This window comes from Protopterus annectens, chromosome 17.part0, assembly GCF_019279795.1.
Source record: "Protopterus annectens isolate FY-2018-M chromosome 17.part0, PAN1.0, whole genome shotgun sequence".
Classification (NCBI taxonomy): Eukaryota; Metazoa; Chordata; order Ceratodontiformes; family Protopteridae; genus Protopterus; species Protopterus annectens.
In genome coordinates, this window is record NC_056751.1 from 543,863,166 (window position 1) to 543,884,549 (window position 21,384).

A 21,384-nucleotide genomic window follows, 5' to 3' on the forward strand; every position below is an offset into this window, starting at 1 on the left:
TTTTATTCCTGCTTGACATTGATATGTTTGTGCTGAACTAAGCAGGGAAGTCATGCTAGGTTTGCTCTCTGCATGTTTTAAAACTTTCACTATGTTTGAATCTTTTGAGGTTAGCAGATGTGTATGCACTCCTACAATTCCAACTCTATAAATGTAATCAATTTTGAGGAGGCTCATACCTCCTTCAGAATATGCAATATGTAATCTTGGTATATGGTCATTGTTATAAATCATTTGATAAGCATGAAACATGTTTCTTGTTTTCTGGTCCAACTGATCCTACATTGTTTGGGGCCAGTAAATCGCCCCAAATCTGTTAGAACAGGAAGAAGAAATTGGTGTATAGTTTGGACTTTGCTGTTTTCAGTACTAATTTTAGTCTTCTAAAATATTCCTTACTGGGTTTTGTTCACATTTGCCCATGTTTTGTTGTCAATCCTTCATCAGTTCCCAAATATTTATACAGTCACTCCTGTTCAAGTTCATTTATATCAATTCCAGTCCCAGACTGATATTTATTTAGTGCTGCTGTTTTCCTGCTTTAAATGTTGATTTTGCAAATTTATTAAGGCCAGATAACATTCTTATATCATCTGAGAAAGTTCTGACCATTTTCAGTTGTGCTTTCAGATCTTCATCTGATGAACTATATAGTTTTAAATCATCCACAAAAAGAAAATGAAAAGTCTCTGCACTTTGTTGTTTTCTGGGAGTCAAATTGTAACCATGACCTAATCTGTTAAGTAGACAGCTTAATGGGTTAAGGGCAAGACAAAAGATCAGCAGTGACAGAGAGTCACCCTGGAATATCCCCCTTGGAGTTTTTATCCGTGGGATAACAATTTGTCCTTCATTATGGCTTAGCTGCAAAGTGTTTTGCCACTGTCTCATGGTCACTGTAATGTAATCGAACAATGTTGGGTGTATCTTACACATCTGTAAGCACTCCTTTATCCATGATTGTGTAAAGTTGTCAAATGTTTTTTGTAATCTATCCATGCCATACTTAGATTCTTCCACTTTTTACAATTCTCCATTAAGACTTTGTTTAACAACAAATAATCCTTTGTTCCATATGACTTTATTGTGTTACCATTCTGTTCTATTGCCATAACTGAGTTTTCTTTTAATTCATTGTAAACTCTATCGGCATCAATTCCAGTATATAATTTACACATCTTTGGAAGGCATGTTATTGGTCTATAGCTTTTAGGATAGCTTGCAGATTCACTCTTAAGGAGGAGTTTCATTTATCCTGCTGTTAACCAGATTGGTGTCTGTTTGGGATGCACATATAAGTAGATCTTACTCAGGGCTAAATCTTTGTTTAAAAATTTTACTACTCCTAGCCAAAAGTTAGATACTGTATCTGGGCCTGGAACTTTTCATTTAGAAGCTTTCTTAATTTTGTTTTAATTTCTCTGGCCATTACTTCATCCCATTTCATATTCTGTACATTAAACGTCTTCTCTGTTCTTTTACTTCTTCTATCCATTTAGAATCTTTGTTATCTTCCTCAGGGTCTTTGTAGATATTTCTCCAAAATGTGTCTACTTCTTTTTTCGACTGTGTTTCTATTCCTTTTGCTTTGTTTCCTAATTCTCTAAAAAACGTTTTTGGGTCATCAATGAATTGCTTATTTTATACTTTCCTTTATATTTATCTACCTATCTTCTAGGTTTTTCTGCCTATGCTGATATCTTTAGTGTATTATTTGCAATAGTGTTCAATAGATCATGATCTGTTCTGATACTTTGTAGTGCTTTTATCATATCTATCTTTCTAAGTATTTTTGTTGATCTGTTCCCTCTTCTGTACTCTTCTACCAGTGACACTTCTTATCTTAATTACTTTATAGATGTTATGTGATCCTATCTCGCCTACATTCTGAATGATGGGTTCGGAGCCGATCCCTCGGCTCCGACTCGGCACGCTTATGCCAAAGAGCGAAGTCTCTTATTGGCTGAGCTTACTATATCCCAGGATGCACCACTACCAGTCCCCCAGATCTCGTTTGTCGCTTCCCTGCGAAGACGTGGTCTCGAGCTGGCTGGGCTGAGTAGTTTTTATTAACTAACTTTTCTGTCAGTTTTTTGCTGTTTTTGCTCACAAAAGCTGTTTTAACGGCTATCGCTAACTTTGTGTACGATTTGGATGTAAAATTGTTGTGTGTGATTGGGTTGAGTTTGTTTTCGCCCCTCCATCCAGGGCCTTCCGGACTATCAACCTTAATTACTTACAGGGTCTCTAGTAAATTTATAGTTGGTTTAGAGTTCCCTGTTCTTTTTACAGGAAGTGTGTGCATTAAGCTATTACTGTAAGCTTAGCTTTATCATCAGTAAGACTTTAGTGATTTACTTTCCTGTCAGTGACTAAATTTGTGTAACATCATGTCTCAAACCCCTAGGCCTTCGGGCTTTAAAAATGTTCAAATGCGGGTTTAAAATGTCTATCACAGACGATCATTCGCTCTGTGTATATTGTCTCGGCGCAAAGCACTTGCAGGAGTCATGCAGTGTATGTCACGCTTTTTCCTCAAGGGTCCTCCAGGAGAGGAAAAATAAATTGATTCTTAAGGGGTTAGTTAAACCTTCCTTTGAAGAAGCCTTGGCATCCTCTCCTGCTCCGGCCAAGAAGAAAAGAGCTTCGGTTCCGACCAGTCCGTCGGATCCGACTGCCAAGAAACTTAGGCAGGCCTCTCCTTCGGCTCCAAAGACTTCGGAGCCGAGGTTGGAACGGTCTGCCTCGATGCCACCAGTATCGACTCCTCTGGCTTCGGAGCCGATGGCTGGGGCATCGAGAGGCGGGTCACCTTCGTCGGCTCCACTGCCCTCGGAGCCGACAAGGGTCGCCCGCTCAGACACTTCCTCCTCGGCGCCGAAGTCTACCTCGGCACAGATGGAATCTGCTGTGAGTATTCCTTCGGCGCCGATACTCATCGAGTCGCCTCGGAGCTGGTCCCCTAGCCCTTTGGGGCCGATGGAGAGGCCTTCTCGAACCCGTTCTGTTTCCTCTCGGTCTTCGAGGATGTCGGATTCTGATATAGACAGGGTGCTCCAAAGACTGTTCCAGTCCCCAGTCTTCCAAAAATTTGTTTCGGTTCCGACCCAGCTGGTTTCGAGCCGATGACCTTGGCCCACCCCATTGCCATTCCTCCTCCGACCGCTGGCTCCGGAGCAGGTGCTGTTGGAGCCGGTGGAGATCTCAGGGTCGGCTCCGACCCTTACTCCAACCCGGGCCTTCGGGTCCGAGTTTAGTACGCAGACTTCTTCGGCTGGACCCGGGGTGATGTTTCGGGACCTATGCTTCGGTTCCGAGGCTCCCCCACGGTGCTTCCGCTGCGGGACTTCCGTCGGCTATCACGGCTCCGGAGTCCGGACACTCCCAGGATTCTGGGGGTCCGGCTTTCAGGGCCATGAGGAGTGCCTTGGCCAAGTCCTCTTCGCCATCTCTCCGGTTTTACCAGCACCTTCCCTGGGCGTGGAGACTGGGTCTTTGGCAGTTCCCTGTCCGTAGCCAGCGGAGCCCCGAGGCCTGAGGTTACCCCCAGTGGGGTTCCCTCCTCCTGAGGGTTCTTCGGAGTTGTCTTCAGAGGAACCCCCAAGGAAGAGATCGTGCAAGAGGAAGCACGTGGACTCCCGAGTCTATTACATCGACACTGATATGGATGATGCAGAGGGGTCCCCAGTCGTCCTCGGATGATGTCTCATTTGCAGACATCTTAGAGATCCTCAAACAACGAGGCGGCTGGATATCCAAACCCCCCTCTGCTGACGAGTCAGTGCTCCTCAAGGCCTTTGGGGCTCAGCCCTCCGCCTCCTGGGTGTCTCCGCCCTTCGACGAGCTTCTGGATTTAGTTTGTCGGCGTGGGAACATCCAGATACCGTGGAACCAGTCCCTTCTCGTCCAAATAAATTTTTATCTGCTCCCCGCGAGAAGGAGTTCCTTACTAAAGGCGTGGCTGTAGATGCCATGGTGGTGGCATCTGCTACACAACAGGACGTGGCAGAGGCTTCAACGTCCATCCATCCTCCTAATAAGGAGTCTAGGAGTATGGATAGGTACGGGAAGCGCACCCTGACTTCAGCGGCCTTTACCTTAAGGTCTCTGAATTATTTGGCACATTTTACCAGGCTTCAGAGGGATCTGGTCAAGGAGTTGTCAGATTCGCTCTCGGGTAACCTACCTGAGCAGCTAGCCCAGTCCGTTAGCTCTCAGTTGGCTATCCTTACGTCAATTTCTAACTCGTCCATGAGGCTCATTTCCTATGCGGCCGAAGGGGCGGGTAGAGCGGCAGGCACAGGCGTGGCTCTACGTAGACAAGCCTGGCTCCGCTTGTGTCAGTTTGCGGAGGCCTTCAAGTCTTCCTTCGCCGACGCTCCCTTTGATGGGTCCTCATTGTTTGGACCCAAGGTGAAAGACACCCTTACCCGCTGTGAGCAAGAGGGAAAAACTTTATCTGCCGTAGGTGCCCGTTATTCCACTCCCTTTCGGCCTTATCCCAAGGCTAAAGGAGGGGGGAAAATGTGGTTCCGCAAATCTCGCAAGTTTTTCTCCCAACAGCAGGAAGATTCGCCGTCCAGAGGCAGAGGACGGGGAAATTTTTCAGGGAGACGCCGTCCCAGAGGCGCAGAGGGCCCCGCAATTCTGGAGACCGCGAGTCCTTTCGTGGCTCTTCAGCCTCCCACACATCATGAGGGATTGCCCGGCTGTGCTGCTCGAGCCAGTCGGGTGTCGTTTTGCCAAGCACCTAAAAGCCTGGGAGTCAATCACTCAGGACAGATGGGTGCTTCGGATCATTGCCGGAGGTTACACCATCCCATTCACATACTCACCCCCACCGTCCAAGAGAATCCCGGACCCACCACCCAGTCAAAGGGAAATAGCAGCCGCAGAAGCTTTAAAGCTGCTAGAAAAAAGTCATCCAACCGTCCCCACAGACCAGATCGGATCAGGAAATTACTCCAGGTTCTTTTAGTGCCAAAAGACAGGGGACCTGAGGCCAATATTGGATCTCAGCAGACTGAACCAATCCGTCACGAAATCCAAATTCCGAATGGTCACGTTACAATCCATTCTCCCGTTGTTGGAGAAGGATGTTTGGATGTGCTCCATAGACCTCAAGGACGCCTATTATCACATACCGATACATCAGGCGTCCAGAAGGTATCTGCGCTTCAGCCTGGGAGTCAGTCATTACCAATTTTGTGCTCTGCCCTTTGGTCTCACCACAGCCCCCAGGGTGTTCACCAAGTGTTTGGCAGTAGTGACGGCTCACCTGAGAAGTCTTGGATTCCAAGTGTTTCCCTATCTCGATGACTGGCTCCTGACTGCCACCACCAGGCATCTACTAATGGACAACCTCAAAGCCACCATCTCCCTGGGTGTTTCCCTAGGGATTACATTCAATTGGTCAAAGTCTGTCTTGCTGCCCTCTCAACGCATAAAGTTTATAGGAGCAGAGATAGACTCAAGATTGATGCGCGTCTTTCTTCCTGCCGAAAGGATCCGAACTTTACATGGCCAAGTTCAAGCCCTAATCTCGAGATCCAAAGCCCCAGCCAGGATGGTCCTACAGGTTTTAGGCTCAATGTCTGCCACGGTTCTTTTAGTTCCTCTAGCAAGATTACACATGAGGATTCTTCAGTGGCTCTTGTCAACTCAATGGTCCTTTCAGGATCTTCCCCTCAATCATCACATCATGATTACGGAAATATGCAAAAGGGACCTTCACTGGTGGCTTCAGACATCCAACTTGGATCAGGGAAAACCCTTTGTTCTCCCCCCTCCAGTGGTTACCCTGACGACAGATGCCTCCCAGATAGGGTGGGGGGGACATTGTCTGGGCAGGCTAGTTCAGGGCTCCTGGCTTCCGGACGAAGCTCTTCTCCACATCAACGTGTTGGAGATGAGGGCTGTGCTTCTATCCCTACAGGCCTTACACAAGTTTATTCCTCAGGGCATCATCGCCATCCACACAGACAACATGTCGGTGGTTTGGTATCTGAACAAACAAGGAGGGACCAGATCGTATCCCCTTTGCAGAGAGGCCATGAGAGTGTGGGAATGGGCTGTAGCTACCAACCGCTTCTTGGTAGCGACCCACATCCCGGGAAAGTCAAATGTATTGGCGGACAAATTAAGCAGGACAATTCTCTCTCCTCACGAATGGTCTCTAAACCGCAGTAGCAGCCCAGGTTTTCAAGAGATGGGGACGCGTGCTGCGACCTATTTGCAACTCCACAAAACACCAAGTGCCAGAGGTTCTTCTCCTTGATTCCACATCAGGAAGTACCAGCCATGGATGCTCTAGCACAACCTTGGCCAACAGGGCTACTTTATGCCTTTCCTCCAATTCCACTCCTTCCCAAAGTTATTCAAAAGCTTCTCAACTGGGGTCTTCAATGATTCTGATTGCCCCATACTGGCCTCGTCAGATATGGTTTCCTTACCTGAAAAAGCATGCAGTGGACGATCCGTGGACCTTAGACCTGATCCCGGATTTGCTAATCCATCAGTCGGGACATTGGCATCAGTCCCTTCAATCTCTAAAATTGACAGCTTGGCTCCTCCACTTCCAACTTTAGTTAGAAGACACACACTAGACCCGAAGTTGTTCACATTTTATCTTCGCCCACAAACCCACCACTAACAAATTGTACCTCAGTAAGTGGAAGAGGTTTGCTATCTGGAGCTCAACTCAAGGGCTTAGACCCTATCACTGCTCCTGTCCCAGAGGTTTTGAAATTCTTAACATCCCTGTTTAATCAGGGATCTTCTGTCTCAACTATTAAAGTCCAACTAGCTGCTATCTCTAAATTCCATGAATCCACGGATCCTCCTTTGATGAGCAGCAGACTATGCAAAACGTTCATTAAAGGTGCCAGTCTGTTAAGACCACCAGTTTTCATCCGCACCTCCGTGGGATCTTGATTTGGTGCTTCGCATTAACATCTCCCCCTTTTGAACCGGCTGCTACATGTGAATTAAAATATCTGTCTTGGAAAACGGCATTCTTAGTGGCTATTACCTCTGCAAGAAGAGTCTCAGAGCTCCAAGCCCTATCTATTAAACCACCGTGCTTGATTTTCCACAAGGATAGAGTATCACTTAGGCCTAATCCATCCTTTGTCCCAAAAGTCTGTTCTAGTTTCTGTCTTCAACAATCTCTAGAGCTACCAGTTTTCTTTCCAAAATTCTCTAATGAAGCAGAATACACTCTCCATAAATTGGATGTTCACAGGCAATTACGCTTCTATTTAGACAGGACTCAGCAACTTCGTAAGTCAGACCAGTTGTTTGTGTCCTTCTCAGATAATAAATTGGGCCAAACCATCACAAAAGCTACAATCTCAAAATGGATCAGAGATTGCATAATTCAGGCCTATTCTTCTTCGAATAAACAACTTACATCATCTATCAAAGCTCATTCTACCAGAGCTATGGCTACTTCTATAGCCTTTCATTCCAAGCTCGCTATATCGAAATTTGTGCTGCGGCTACTTGGTCCAACCCGCACACTTTCATTTCCCACTACAAATTGGATGTGGCATCTAAAGGACGAGCATCATTTGGTTCCACGGTACTCAGGAGTGTTTTCCAGTGAGCCACCCAGGATTCAGGTGCTAGGGACGCTGTCCCATCATTCAGAATGTAGGCGAGATAGGATCACATAACATCTTTTAGTTATGTACTCACCATAACTTCAGATGTTTGGGATCCATCTCGCCTACATTCCTGATACCCACCCTCCTTCCCCCTGCCTTGCAGATCAGAAGAGATTGAACGGTTTTGAGCTCAACTGTTTTTATCTTGTTTCATCTGACGATGTTATATAAGCAGGGTATGCGTGTGTGCATGTATGCGGACAAACTAGATCTGGGGGACTGGTAGTGGTGCATCCTGGGATATAGTAAGCTCAGCCAATAAGAGACTTCGCTCTTTGGCATAAGCGTGCCGAGTCGGAGCCGAGGGATCGGCTCCGAACCCATCATTCAGAATGTAGGCGAGATGGATCCCAAACATCTGAAGTTATGGTGAGTACATAACTAAAAGTTTTCTCTGTTCAATACTTCTGTGAAGGCGTTTGATTTCTTCCCTTCCTTTCCTTTTACGCTGTGTTTTTGTGGTAAGATTGTATCTGTTATCAATTTAGCCGCACAGTAATATATCCTATTTACATCTGTTGTATTGCATGAATTTCTATTAATAGTCTTGATTATTATGTTCATTTGTTTTATCAGACTTCTAGCATTTTGGGTCTTATTGACTTTCTCTAATGTATTTCCTTCATCAATCTTAATATGTCTATCCATCTCAATTAAATCAAGCAATACTTCCCTTGGATCATTTTCTTGTAAACTGAGGGGACTTTCTTTGTTCTCCATTTTTTGTGGGCATTCTACAGAAAGTTCCAGAATATCTTCCTGTGACATATTCTCTTCAGCTACCTCCTACATCATCTGTTGCTCTTTCATATGGGTACTCACTGGCCTATCACTCTACAACATTGACCGCATCAGATATGGCACAGTTTCATATGCAATTCCAACTGAACATCTGTACTGGTTTCCTACTGAAGGCTCCAGAGTATCTTCAAGTGGCAAGTCATCGGACGCTTACTGTTCCACCTGTTTTTCCTTAATTTGAGGACTCATTGTTCCATCATACTGTGATGTTACCAAAAAAGTTAAATTTTCTACATCAAATCTTTCTCTTTGGAGGTAATCCATAACCTCAGTTTGCATTTCTTTAACTTCTCCATTACTAAGCCTGTTTTCTACACCCCCCTTTGTTTTCTTATTTTTTTTGTATTGTAAACATTTTCTATATCCAGATGCCTTTCCCTGTATTTCTCTTGAAATAACCCTCAGTATAAGACATCTAACGAGTTTAGAGTTAGAAGTGGAGAAAGAAAGTAGTCATGTCCTAAGAGCTGAAATTTACATGTGATTATCTCAGAAGCAGTATCCTTTACAACAGTATGACATTGCGGATTGTTAAAAATTCCTCATAGCAGATAGATAAAATGGTGAAATCTATCATGAGATATATACATTTCTATTGCTATCCAGCATCATACTGACTATCTTGTAAATATTTTCTTGATGTGATAATCTCTAATGAAACAAATGACCACTATTTACCACAAAGATTAATGCTCAAGCCCCATAATCAGCACTACAGTGGCAACTTTAATGATGCAATAAGACTTAATCCTGTGATCACCAGTCAAGAAAGAAATACAAGCTTGAACTGTGACACTTTCCTTAATCCATTCTTAAGTGACTTATGACTTAGATCTCCTCAACAAGGAAATACCTACCACCGGTGCCACCAGTACAGTACAGTAAGTGGATTTAGTGGCCTGAAACTATATGGATAAAACAGGAGCATTGTTTTACATTTTTTGAGACTGATGACTCAGAAATACATCCCACAATATATCAGATAACATTAGATTACTTGCATTTAATTTAACAAAATAATATCATTAAACTAGATTCATAAAAATCAAGTACTGTAAACATCTACAATGCAACACTATCCACAAATTCACAACCTCTGTTCCACTCTTTATCATCTGTTCTCTCTTCTGTCTCTCATCCCTCTTCTAAATACAGTCTCTTGTTGTTACTTATATCAATCTACATATTCTCCCCTCCTTGACATCCAACATTTGGTGTAAGTACTGTCGCCTTACAGTAAGACGTTGTTCCTGTTCGATTCTCAGCTAGAGCGTCTTTTGTGCGGAGACATGCGTGAATGGGCGTACCATCGTTGAAGGTTGTGGGCCAGGGCCGGCAACTTGGCATGTAAAAATCTACTGCCAATTATTAGCGGACTGGAGTTGCGCTGTGGCGACACTAACCGGGAAAAACCGAAAGACACAACAACAACAATATGTACTTCAGTGTGTACATACAGACTTCATATCAGGATCCAATCTTTAGTAGTTTTGTGCAACTACAAAATCATGTCAATGCTTTCAATAACAGATGCCTAAATACATATATCACTGCATGTGGTGTTTCTCAGTTTTAAGTGTCTTGTTATAGTAAATATCAATTGTCTGTCTACTTGAATGTGTGCTCTCAAGCTAAACCTAAACATTGTCCAGCTGGATTAACAAACAAACAGTCATAAAATAAATGAATGAATAAATAAAGACATGAAAATATCTAATTAGTAAAGAAAATAAAGTATCTGATTAATAACAACAGTATACAGGCTGAACAAGCAAAGCATGATAGCCACTTAATATTAGATACAAAATTAGTAAGGGTAAATAAATAGAAATCATTAAACAATTAACTTAAAATTCAGATAAACAGTTAGGCTAAACTGATTGTCTGCTTGAAGAGCTAAGTTTAAGTAGACATTTTTCAGGTTATTCATCCACATACTCTTTAACCAAAAGTCAGATAATATTGTGAAGGAAAAGAGAAATGATGTGAAAATAATGAAGCCCAGATGAATCTAATTTAATGCATTTAGCAGCTGATAGCTGTGTACTTAAAACAAGAAGAAAAAATGCTCAGAAGTCTCAATCTTGGCTCTTTGGGTGATTTCAGATAATGGATACCAAAGATATGTAAATAATAAATGATTATACAATATAGTCATCACTCTGGCTAACTGCACTTTTATCTAAAATCAATATGTGAAAGAGTTGTTTAGTTAATGTATATTTCTAAATGCCTTATTATGTTTTTGGAACACAATGGTGATGTGATGTCTTTACTGGACCAAAGAAAGTTTATATTAAAGTTCACAAGGCTTTTGGACTGCATGAAACCTTTGTTAGAAGGTGAGTACATTAAAATAGTTATGAGACCAGCATTTTGGATCCCTTCAGTTCTGATGACAGTCAGTGTCCCCAAAAGTCCTCCGTCTTTCTGCATTTTTAAACTTGCATGCCTCTATGTAGTCCTTTAGGAGGTGAGTGAAACTTGATGGAGCTTGAGTGATAGGGAACAGGAGTCTACATATTAAATTGTTTAAGGTGCATAATGTAGTAACCTAGCAACATCCATACCAACAAAGATAAATTGAATCTATGCTTGTGTGTGCCATCAGATGTGGGGCCTGTGTATGGCCTCCCTCAGTCTGCCTTCTAATCAGCAAATAGTCCTCCAGCCTTTATTTGAGAATTATCCTGCAGCAAGAAAATCCACTATTCCCATAATTTTTATTTATTTTATTTTATTTTACATTTGTTAACTGGGAAAGTCTGACTGGACACAGGTCCATTTTCAGGGGCAGCCCGAGGAGAAAAGCTCCAGATTGTTACACATATACAGCAGTAAGTTATAATAAGCAAAAACTGTGAATATTAGGCTACACTTAGTACATATATACAGCAGTGAGTAGGTATTAGCAAGCAAATGCATTGCATATTCAGTAAAAACATAGTAAACAGCAATGTAACTTTTTGGAATAGATTACATAGAACTATAGCATGCAATATATTGAAATAGTAATATTTATTCCTAAATGTATTTCTCATGGAACTATATAAGAGAACACATTTAGTAGAGGAAACACTCATATTAGCACTTGCATTAGAGTACATACTGATGAAGTCATCATGGTGTTATAGAAATAATTCCACGATGACAGTAGGCCACCATCAGACTGATACTTCCTTATATCCATTGCATGCTTAAATAAATGTATTCTTTTATTTATTTATGTATTTATATTTCATTACAGGGTTAGTCCCACTAGGCCAGTGGCCTTTCTTCAATGGAGACCCAAGATGGTATTTAGACCAACAATAAACACCAACTCAGCTTGCATAAATTACTATGTCTTGAATAATCAGTGCAGTGCAATCTGAAGAACATACGTTTGACTATTATTATAAACTATGTTTAAGCTGAGGCACATAGTGTAATTAGTAAATTTTTTTTTTTGCTCCTGACTTTCAGTTTAATCATCTCTTCTATCTAATTACCATAATACAATTTCAAAATTGCAGCTTGATATACATGATTTACTAATAGTACTATGAATAATTTATTTCATATTTTGACTCGGTAAAAACCTGATTTGTTTGCATTAAAATCAGCTGTGTAACACAAATGTTGTATTATCTTATAATATTAACACAAGAAGTTATCTTAAAGATTACAGTGCCACTAAGCTTGTTTAATGACAGCACTATATAGCTTAATCTTAACATAAATGTTTGTATCACTAAGAGGACATTAATTTTATTTATTTAGTTAGTTAGTTATTATTTATTTATTGGCATTTGTTTACCAGGATAATCCGAGAAAAGTACCACCAAAAAAAAACATGGATCTGTAACTGAATATTAACATAAAACATATAACAGAATATTATCATATGTAAAGTTCAACAAAAACATATACATGGATGTACATGGATAAATAATTAACAAATAGTAAAGGTAAAGCTAGATTAATCAATTACTTACAATTAATGCAAACTTCAAATACAGAGTGAGGAAAGACATATGTAAAAGGCTTCCAATATAAGGCACAACTACCAAAATGGTAGTTAGATTACTTAAAACATGGTCATTTAAATTGGATAAAGAAAAATGTTATGGTAAAAAGAGAAAGATATAGGGCTATGTTCAAGAAGTAAGGGTAATCAGGATTTAAAAGGTGGGGGATTGGTACAAGTGCAGATCCAGGCAGACGAGAGGCAGTCTTGTAAAGAAGATTTGAAAGATGCTAGGTTCTGATTAGATCTAATTTTTAATGTTAGGGGATTCTAGGATTTGGCTACAGGACAAGTATATAGAAGCTGGTCAGACAATGTTTGTACACCCGCAAAAGGTATTGATTTTCAGATCTGAAAGATCTTTTGGTTAGATAGTTGGTAAATAAAAAGGTGAGGGTAGGACAGATTAAAGGTCTGTTAATTAATTTATGTGGAGTTCTTAATTGTAGGTAGGAGAGATAGTGCAGGAGTTCAAGCCAGTTAAGGGACTGTAGAGCTATGCAGTGATAGGTAGAATGTTTAGCATTTGTAGCAAACTTGGCAACTTCTATTAACACATTTCAAGTTTGGTTTTTATGGAGGATTGTAAATTAGTAAGTAATGGGGTGCCATAGAGTAAAGAGGGAAGTAGAAAAGTGGTAGCAAACGTTTGTTTAGTAGAGGGAATGAGAAAGTGTTTCTGCCTGTAAAGAATGCCTTGCTTTTGGTGTGTTTTGTTAACATTGTACTGCATATGCATATCAAATTGTAGATATTCATCCTAGTAGTTTAATGTAATTAACAACTTCAATTATTGTTTTCCTTTGAGAGAAAATAGTAAACTGGGCCTTGTTTATGACCAGTGTTTTCTTGGAGGTAAAAAGAATTAGCTTGGTTTTGCTAGGATTAAGTGAGAGATGACATTTTCTAAGCCTAGTCTCTATGGAAGTAAAGGCCATTTGAATGATTTGTTGCAGATTAGATATGGAATTAGCAGAACAGATAACAGTTGAGTCATCTGCACACTGTGTTAGAGTGCCCTGCCTGAAAGTAGACTGAAGATCATTAATAAAGATGCTGAAAAGGAGGGGTCCTAATACAGAACCTTGTAGAACACCAGTGGAGTTCTTAAGATAAGAAGAATGGGAGGTCTACCATTTAATTCTCTGTCTTTTATCTGATAGGTAACTAGAGAACCAGTTAAACGGGACACCAGTTTTTAAGAGTTGGTTTAGAAGTAATGGGTGAGAGACATATCAAAACCCTTTGATAATTCTAGAAATAAGGAAGAAACTATTTTGCCTGTGTCTTGGGCTTTATTAATTATGTCCATGAAAGATATCAGGGCAGCCATTGTATTATAGCTTGGTCTAAACCATGTTGTGAAGGAGAAAGAAGCTTGTTATTAAGAAGAAAGTTAAGAAGTTGTAGATATATATATATACATTTCTCAAGAAGTTTAGAGATGGGGGAGAGAATGGCTATAGGACGGTAGTTGGAGATATCAGAAGAATTGCTCTTTTGTGAAGGGGTAGAATAAAAGCCTTTTTCCAGGCTTCTGGGACATGGGACTCAAGGGTGGATCTGTTGACTAATATTCTAATAGGGCAGGTGATAGCATCAGCAGCTAGTTTTAGATGTTCTGTAGGTAGGCTATCAGGTGCATATGAGTTTAAGGAAGAGTCTTTTATAGTATTAATTGTAACAGGTTTCAGTTTGAATGTGGGTGTTGGATGGGTTGTTGTTTCATGGGATTTGAGAGAAGATGAAGAGAAAGAAGAGGAAGGGGGAGGAGATAAACTTCGTGGCCTGCAATGGTTAGAGATATTTAAGAGTGTGCCACATTGAGGTTGGGGAAGGTTGGCAGTAATATATGATATAGTCTTAATAAAGTGGGAGTTAAAGAGATTGGTTATTTGTGGTGGAGTTTTCTCTTGGTGTGGACTTGGATTGTTTTTAGTGCCTTGGTTTAAGAGAGATGTTATGAATGACCAGAATTTTTTGGGTTCTGCTTAAGATTGGTTTGAAGTATTTGATAATAGTCTTTTTTGCCTTTGATTACTTGCCTATTTATTTGTCTGTGAAGCTGCTTGAATTTTATGAGTTCTAGAGGATTTTTATTTTTTAGCCATCGTTTCCAAATGTTGTCTCTATGTATCATTAGTTCTTTCTGTGGCATGGTTAGTTTTGATTCTTTTAACATGAGAGGATGCAAGGATGTTCAGCGTGTAGACAAATACTATATTAAAGTGATTCACCATACCATCTAGAGGTAGGGTTTTTAGGAAGCTCCAATTATTTGTTTTAGAATGTATTAAATCTGCAGTAGTGATATATATTTGCAATCTGTTAATAACAAAATGGCTACCTGAAATAATGTGAAGGTATATACCTGAGCTAACTTTTTTTCTGTAACTGCATTTTATCTGTCTAGGCAAATACACTACAACATGTCCCCAATCAATGACATATTCATACTCTGTGACATCTTGTCAGCCATCTTGCCGATCTCTGAGTGATTCAGACATTACCTGTGATATTACGTTTGCACCAGTTGATGGCTGTACCTGTGCAGAAGGAACTTTCCTGGATGACAGTGGTAAATGTGTTCCACAGGCCAGCTGCCCTTGCTATTTTAAAGGATCCTCAATACCATCTGGGGAAATTATTAACCAGAATGGTGCCATGTGGTAAGCAATTTTGAAGGAAATAAATAAATAAATTCTGCACTTAATTCATGTAAAATTGTCCTAAGTCTGTATGTTTATTTTTTCATATAAAATCAGAAGTATAAACAAAGTACAAAATGCCATGTAGAATATCTTGCAGTCAATATCCTACCAGTAAAACATCACAGCGAATGTACTGTACATCATTTCTTTGATAAAAGAATAACATAATTTAGTATTTATTTACTAGAAGAGGGTTTTATTTACTAACAGAGAGTCTTACCAATATGTTCTAATTTTAGTAACATTGCACCATCGGGCCTTTATACATTTTCGTAAAAACTGAATCCTGGGTTACAATTTCTGAGTGTCTTCAAATAAGATAATTCATTTGAAAGTTCCATGGGATTTATTTAAGTTTTAATAAAGCAGAAAACAATAGGCTACTGTTGCAGGCAAAGCATTTCATCAGAGTAGTGGAACAGTTGCTCTGGTTTAAGTAGAGAAGGGCTCTGAATTAAAATCTAGCAATATTGAACTAGTAATTTTAATTATCACCTTGATAAGTGCATACCACAAATTACTACTGTTGACCGGCATGAGGAACACTTGTGATACCACTGTTCACAGTCTGTAGGTGTTTTGAACACAAAGATGTTTTTGAGGTTCCTTTCTGAATCACACCAGGATTTTAAACTTTACAACATGACTTGTGTGGCTTACACAGTTCACTGGCATTTCTAAATCCTGCTCAGTGTATGAGGATTTAGTAAGTGGAAGTATTTTTGCTGTTAGTTATATACCCATCTCTGTCTCATGGTAATCAGGAACTGTTTGATGCATAGACTCTTGCCTCTCACTTGAGTCTTTGTGCACTAGAGTATTGGTATGATGCATAAGATGAGGCACTGCTCAAGTGTATTCATGGATTACAGTTACATCTTATAATAAACCTTGAAGAACTCACAAGGCTTTTCTGAAGACCATTAAATTCTGAGAACAAATGATGACTCAGTTCTATGTGAGACACAGAGTGTTGTTACTGCTCTATGCACCCATACACAGTTCATGGCTTCATAGGTTGTTAGAAAGCTAACAACCGTTACTGCCTTTGTAAACCTAGCCAGTTACCCCAACCCAATTTTGTCCCAAGTACCTTGGGTATCTATTAGGAGGGACAGTATGTTAATAAGGATGTAGCTAAAGGACCTGTGTGTGTGGATGGGAGGGGGGGGGTGTTAACTAGACAACATTATACTTACTGATGGCCTCTGTCTTTCATAGACATGGGAGCCAGGCCAAGGATTAATTTGGGATTTCCCATCCAATGGTCAAGATTTCATTTGAATATGATCAGGGATGAACTCTGCTACACATGGATGGGGTGTCTATCTATTTCAGAACACAGGGATCCTTTGACACACCTGTCCCTCCTGCATGTTCTAGTTATGTTACAAGTGAATGTCAAATCCCTGGATCTTGTGTTTCTAGCACTGTTTGTTTTGTGGATGTGCAAAAGATCCATCAGGGCTGGATCTGAGGATGCCATATAAGCCAGGTATAAATCGTCTCTCAGGAGTCTCTAGGATACCGAGTATATAGAAAGGGCCTTTAGGCAATGTATGTAGGGCAGGGTATTTACGCCGTAGATTCTCCTGGTGAGGAACCTTTGTGGGTGTTCAAACTGTTGCAACAGTCTGGCTAGGTATTTGCCAAAGGGGGCATTGTACTTAATGATGGGTCTGATAAAGGCTGACTAGAGTAGTACTGTGAAGGCTGACAGCCTAGCTAGATAGAATTTTGTAAATAATTCTATGTCCTTGTAAATACTAATATGATCCACAGGCTTGTTTCAGAGATGTAAGAAAACCGTGTTATGTGCTGAGCTTCAAAAATGTAACCACAGTGCACCCTGCTAGAAGAAAGCTAATAAGTAAATAATTTTACAACTGTCTATGATCTCAAGCTCGGAGACTGGATCTCTGGGATAGAAAATTCTTTCTATTGTCCTAAGACAAACATAATTACTAGGTTTCACATGTAAAGTGTCTTTTATTGCTGTGGCTTCCTGTCAGGTGCAGATCAAAAAGGAAATGTCAAAATGTTGAGTTCTGTGAGCCTGGGGAAACTTCAGCAAAAGTGTCAAGAATGATGTAATCTAAAATGACTCAGCAGTAATGTGTATTATCAATTTAAGGGCTATCTCAGAAAGTAAGGATAGCATTTTGCATTTGTTTCTGAACCTGAACGCATCAGCTCACAAGCACTTTGCTTTGCTCTGTAAGTAAAGTTATTTAGATCTTAGTATTTCTCTTAGAGATAGATAGAAATATAGCCAGATTAGTTTAGTTGTTTTCTATATTTATGTTAGACTGTCCTACAATATTATTTAAAGTATTTTCCTGTGATTTCTGAACTCTCTATTATCACTGTGTTGAACTGAGGAGTAGTGTCTTGTGTTTTTATTATTTATTATTAAATATTTTAAATCTTTTAATGGTGGTGGGTTTGTGTGTAGAGATATTTAAGCACTTAAGAGTACTTGCATTTATTTGGTGACACTGTATAGGTCCCTACTAAATAGCCTTCAAGTCTTAGTCACACTTACCAACTGGATAATAATAGCATTGCACAGTAGAATTGGACACCCTTTGGTAAGGGCCTTTCTAGTAGCTGATACAGGTGGTTGGTGGTAGTCAGTCTGGGCAGAAGGGGGCATAGCTGGACATAGCTGGAAAACCTGTGCCAGCCTACCCCCGGAGTGTCTGTGTTTGTATATAATTCATATCTCAAAGTGTGTGTGTGTGTTAGCTACTTGAGCAGGGACACGAAGCACTGATTGGACAGAGAGGGTGCTGGAGGTGTTGGCTTGACCACTCATCTGAGATCTGTACTCTATAGCTGTGCCAGTGGAAAGTCTTACTGGGGATCTGGAGAGAAAGGGAGAAACCAGCCCCAGACTGATTGTGATCTCTGTGTGCTCTTAAGGGAAATTGTACTTTACTGTGTGTGTACTTGTTATCCTTCCCAATGTGCACGTCCCTCACTGGTGCTAGTGGTGAGGATTGAGGCTCCTTGATTACTGGGCCAGTGCATGAGCATCACAATTACCATAACTTTCTTGGTCCTGAATACCATACCCTTACCTATAAGTTGGGTGACATAGAAATATTTTTCTATTATATCTGTTACATGTTCGTTGAAGGCCAGATTACTGTCTACATATGTTCTCAGATCCATGACTAGCAGATCGATTCTTAGGGGTGTTTTATCAATAGAGTAATTAATATTAGCGGACAATTTCCCAAAGGGAATTATAATGCAGTTCTTGTCAATGAGTTTTAAAATAAGGAGTTGGCACTAATCATTTGTATCTGTTAGACCTTCTTGCAAGATATTTGTTCCATTGGGCAAATCTATAATAGCTTCCCCATAGAGTCTTTTTTAGGCAATGCCAAACTAAAAGTACTTCCGACATAGCAAAATAAAACCAAGAAACTCTAAAGGTGTTTCTGGTCAGTGCTAGGAGTCTAATCAAAAAAAACTCTACTCACTAGATGCTCTCTTCAACCTAGAGAATGCTGACATCTGTGTGGTCACTGAAACATGATTTAAAGCCATGGAGAGCACACCAACAGTGCAAGGTCAAAATGCCTTCCACACATTTAGACCAGCTAAGACACAGACAGGGAAAAAAGGAGGAGGTGTCTCAATTTACATAAAAAATAAATATACCTCAAGGCTGGGCAAACAGGGCAATGCACTTAAGCTACTCCATGTTCAAATCGCTATAAGCAAAATCCAATACCACTTCATGCAAGCTGTATTTAAACTTATTAGAAACACTCACCACCCAACCCAATACCATATTCATGGGTGACATTAATTAGCCCCACTATTAACTCATTACATCCAAATGACGCCTCCAGGTGCATCTGTAGTTAACTCCTAGTGACACCTCTAGGTGTCAAATTTTGCTTGTTCATATTTGCATTAATAATTCTAAAACCATGTTATGTACAAAGATTTAAAAGATTTCATCTTAAAGCTTACACAGTGGCAAACTCAAATGCATTAATATGTGACCTCTGTGTAGTACAGCTATTTAACTGTAGCCTTCAACATATTAACTGTTGTTAACTGGTCCTAAATAATATGCTTTTTTATTCCAAGATATTCCCTACATACAAACATGGGGTGTAGCTATGGGTACCCCATGTGCAAATTCATATGCGAATCTTGTGATGTACTATTGGGAATCCAAACACCTGTTTAATAGTGAACATATCAAGGACATCATATTATATAGACGTTTTGTAGATGATGTTCTTATTTTGTGGGAGGGTGAGCGGTCTGCACTAGAAGACTTGGTTATCTATTTAGAAACAACTACAGATTTTTTAAGGTTTACTTTAGACTATTCACTGACAAAAATTGACTTTCTAGATATTTCTATCTTGAAGGTTGGTGAAGATTTTCTTACTACTAAATTGTTTAGAAAACCCTGTTGGAAAAATGCTATTCTACAATACAATAGCATGCATCCTAGGTTTATTTTTCCTAACATAGTAAAAAATCAGAAAAATAGGATTACCAGGCTATGTGCCGAGATATCCGAAAGAAATGAACAGTTAAACATCTTAAACAACTTATTCACTGATAGAGGTTATCCATCGAGCCTTATTGAAGGCCCCAGTGATAGATACCATTCTGATGTTATTAAAGCCACTTTTAACAATAGAGATTACAGAGTCAAGAGGGTATTTAATAAGGCTTTACAACGTTTTCCTAATAGTAAAATGAACATGGTACCTTTTACTACCAGGTATACAAATGATAATTGTAACATTGTAGAGATTATAAAGAAAAATTGGGGTATCCTAACAATTGATACCGAACTGAAAAAACTAATAGGTTCAACACCACACTTCAGGTATAGAAATAGCAAGAACCTGAAGCGTTGGTTGTGTATTGATAAGAAGGTCAGCAGGCCTTTGAATAATGGAGAGACTAGGGTCTTGATGGGAACATGGCCATGTAAGAAATGTAATATGTGCAAGTTAATTACAACAGAGAAAGAATTCATAGTACCAACTTTGAATTATACACATAGATTCACTTTATATGCTACATGTAACACCACAAATTTGATTTATCTGGCTACTTGCACCAAATGTCAAGCATATTATGTAGGGTTAACCTCTAGGAGATTGAGGGACCGTATATATAACCATGTATATGAAATTAGAAAAATGACTCTAACCAATGCCTTAGCTAAGCATATTAACACATACCATGACCATAGTTTTAATTTTAGGGTTTTACAAATAATAAAACCAACTATGAGAGGTGGTGATAACATGAACTTTCTAGAGAAAATTGAGTTAGAATGGATTTTCAGGTTGCGGGCACATATAGAACCTGGACTTAACATTGCTATTAGCATTAAACCTATATTATAATCACGTAGATAATAATGAGTTATGGAGAAATAATGAACACATCACATAAATATCAAATCATTATATGGTACAATTTTGAAAATATTAATTTGTTATAGATCAATGTTAATTCATTAAGTATTTGGAGTTCATCAATTACTAATTATAGTTTAAGTATTATTTTATTTCATTTTTTGATTATTTTATATATATATACATTTTAATCATTGTGACATAATAAGTTTGATATTATATTATCCTTGTATATATTGTTTTCATTTTTTTGTAGTTAGTGGTGATTTTATATCAGTCTTTATGATTTATATGTAACTTATGAGATGTTGATTTACAGAATCAATTGTATTTATTTATTTATTCATCATTTTATTATATTTCATGTTATTTTATGTTACTATTCAACAAAATTTAACATATTTTTTCATTATAATACGTATTCATGTAGTTATGGTATTACATCTGGTTTAGTATGTTTTTAGTAATTATTCTCACAAGAATTTGCTACCTACGTTAGTATTTTTATAGCTTATGGAACTGTTTAAGAACTGAAAGTAGAATTAATGTTCTGTCTCTTTTAAAGCTAAGCAGTATGATTAATTATTTAATTGGATAATGAAGTTAATTGAACTAACAGTTAGCATTTGAATTTGTATATAAGCCAAGGGGTCTTAACATTTTGTTATAACCTGATGAAGCATACTTGGAGTATGTGAAAGCGCTCGTTTTATTTCAGTTTTGTTTAATAAAAGTCTTCTATTTTTATACGTTGTGGTGGATTCTTTTGGTCTTACAAGATATCA

General features: G+C 39.3%; 1 protein-coding gene across 1 annotated transcript in view; it reads left to right on the forward strand.

Moving 5' to 3' along the window:
* Positions 1-21,384, forward strand: part of LOC122791457 (mucin-2-like) — a 508,385-nt gene that overhangs the window by 236,628 nt on the left and 250,373 nt on the right. Inside the window, exon 19 of the mRNA XM_044059202.1 lies at positions 14,891-15,146. Within this exon, the coding sequence (XP_043915137.1) occupies positions 14,891-15,146 (256 nt within the window). The remainder of the gene's footprint in view (positions 1-14,890; positions 15,147-21,384) is intronic.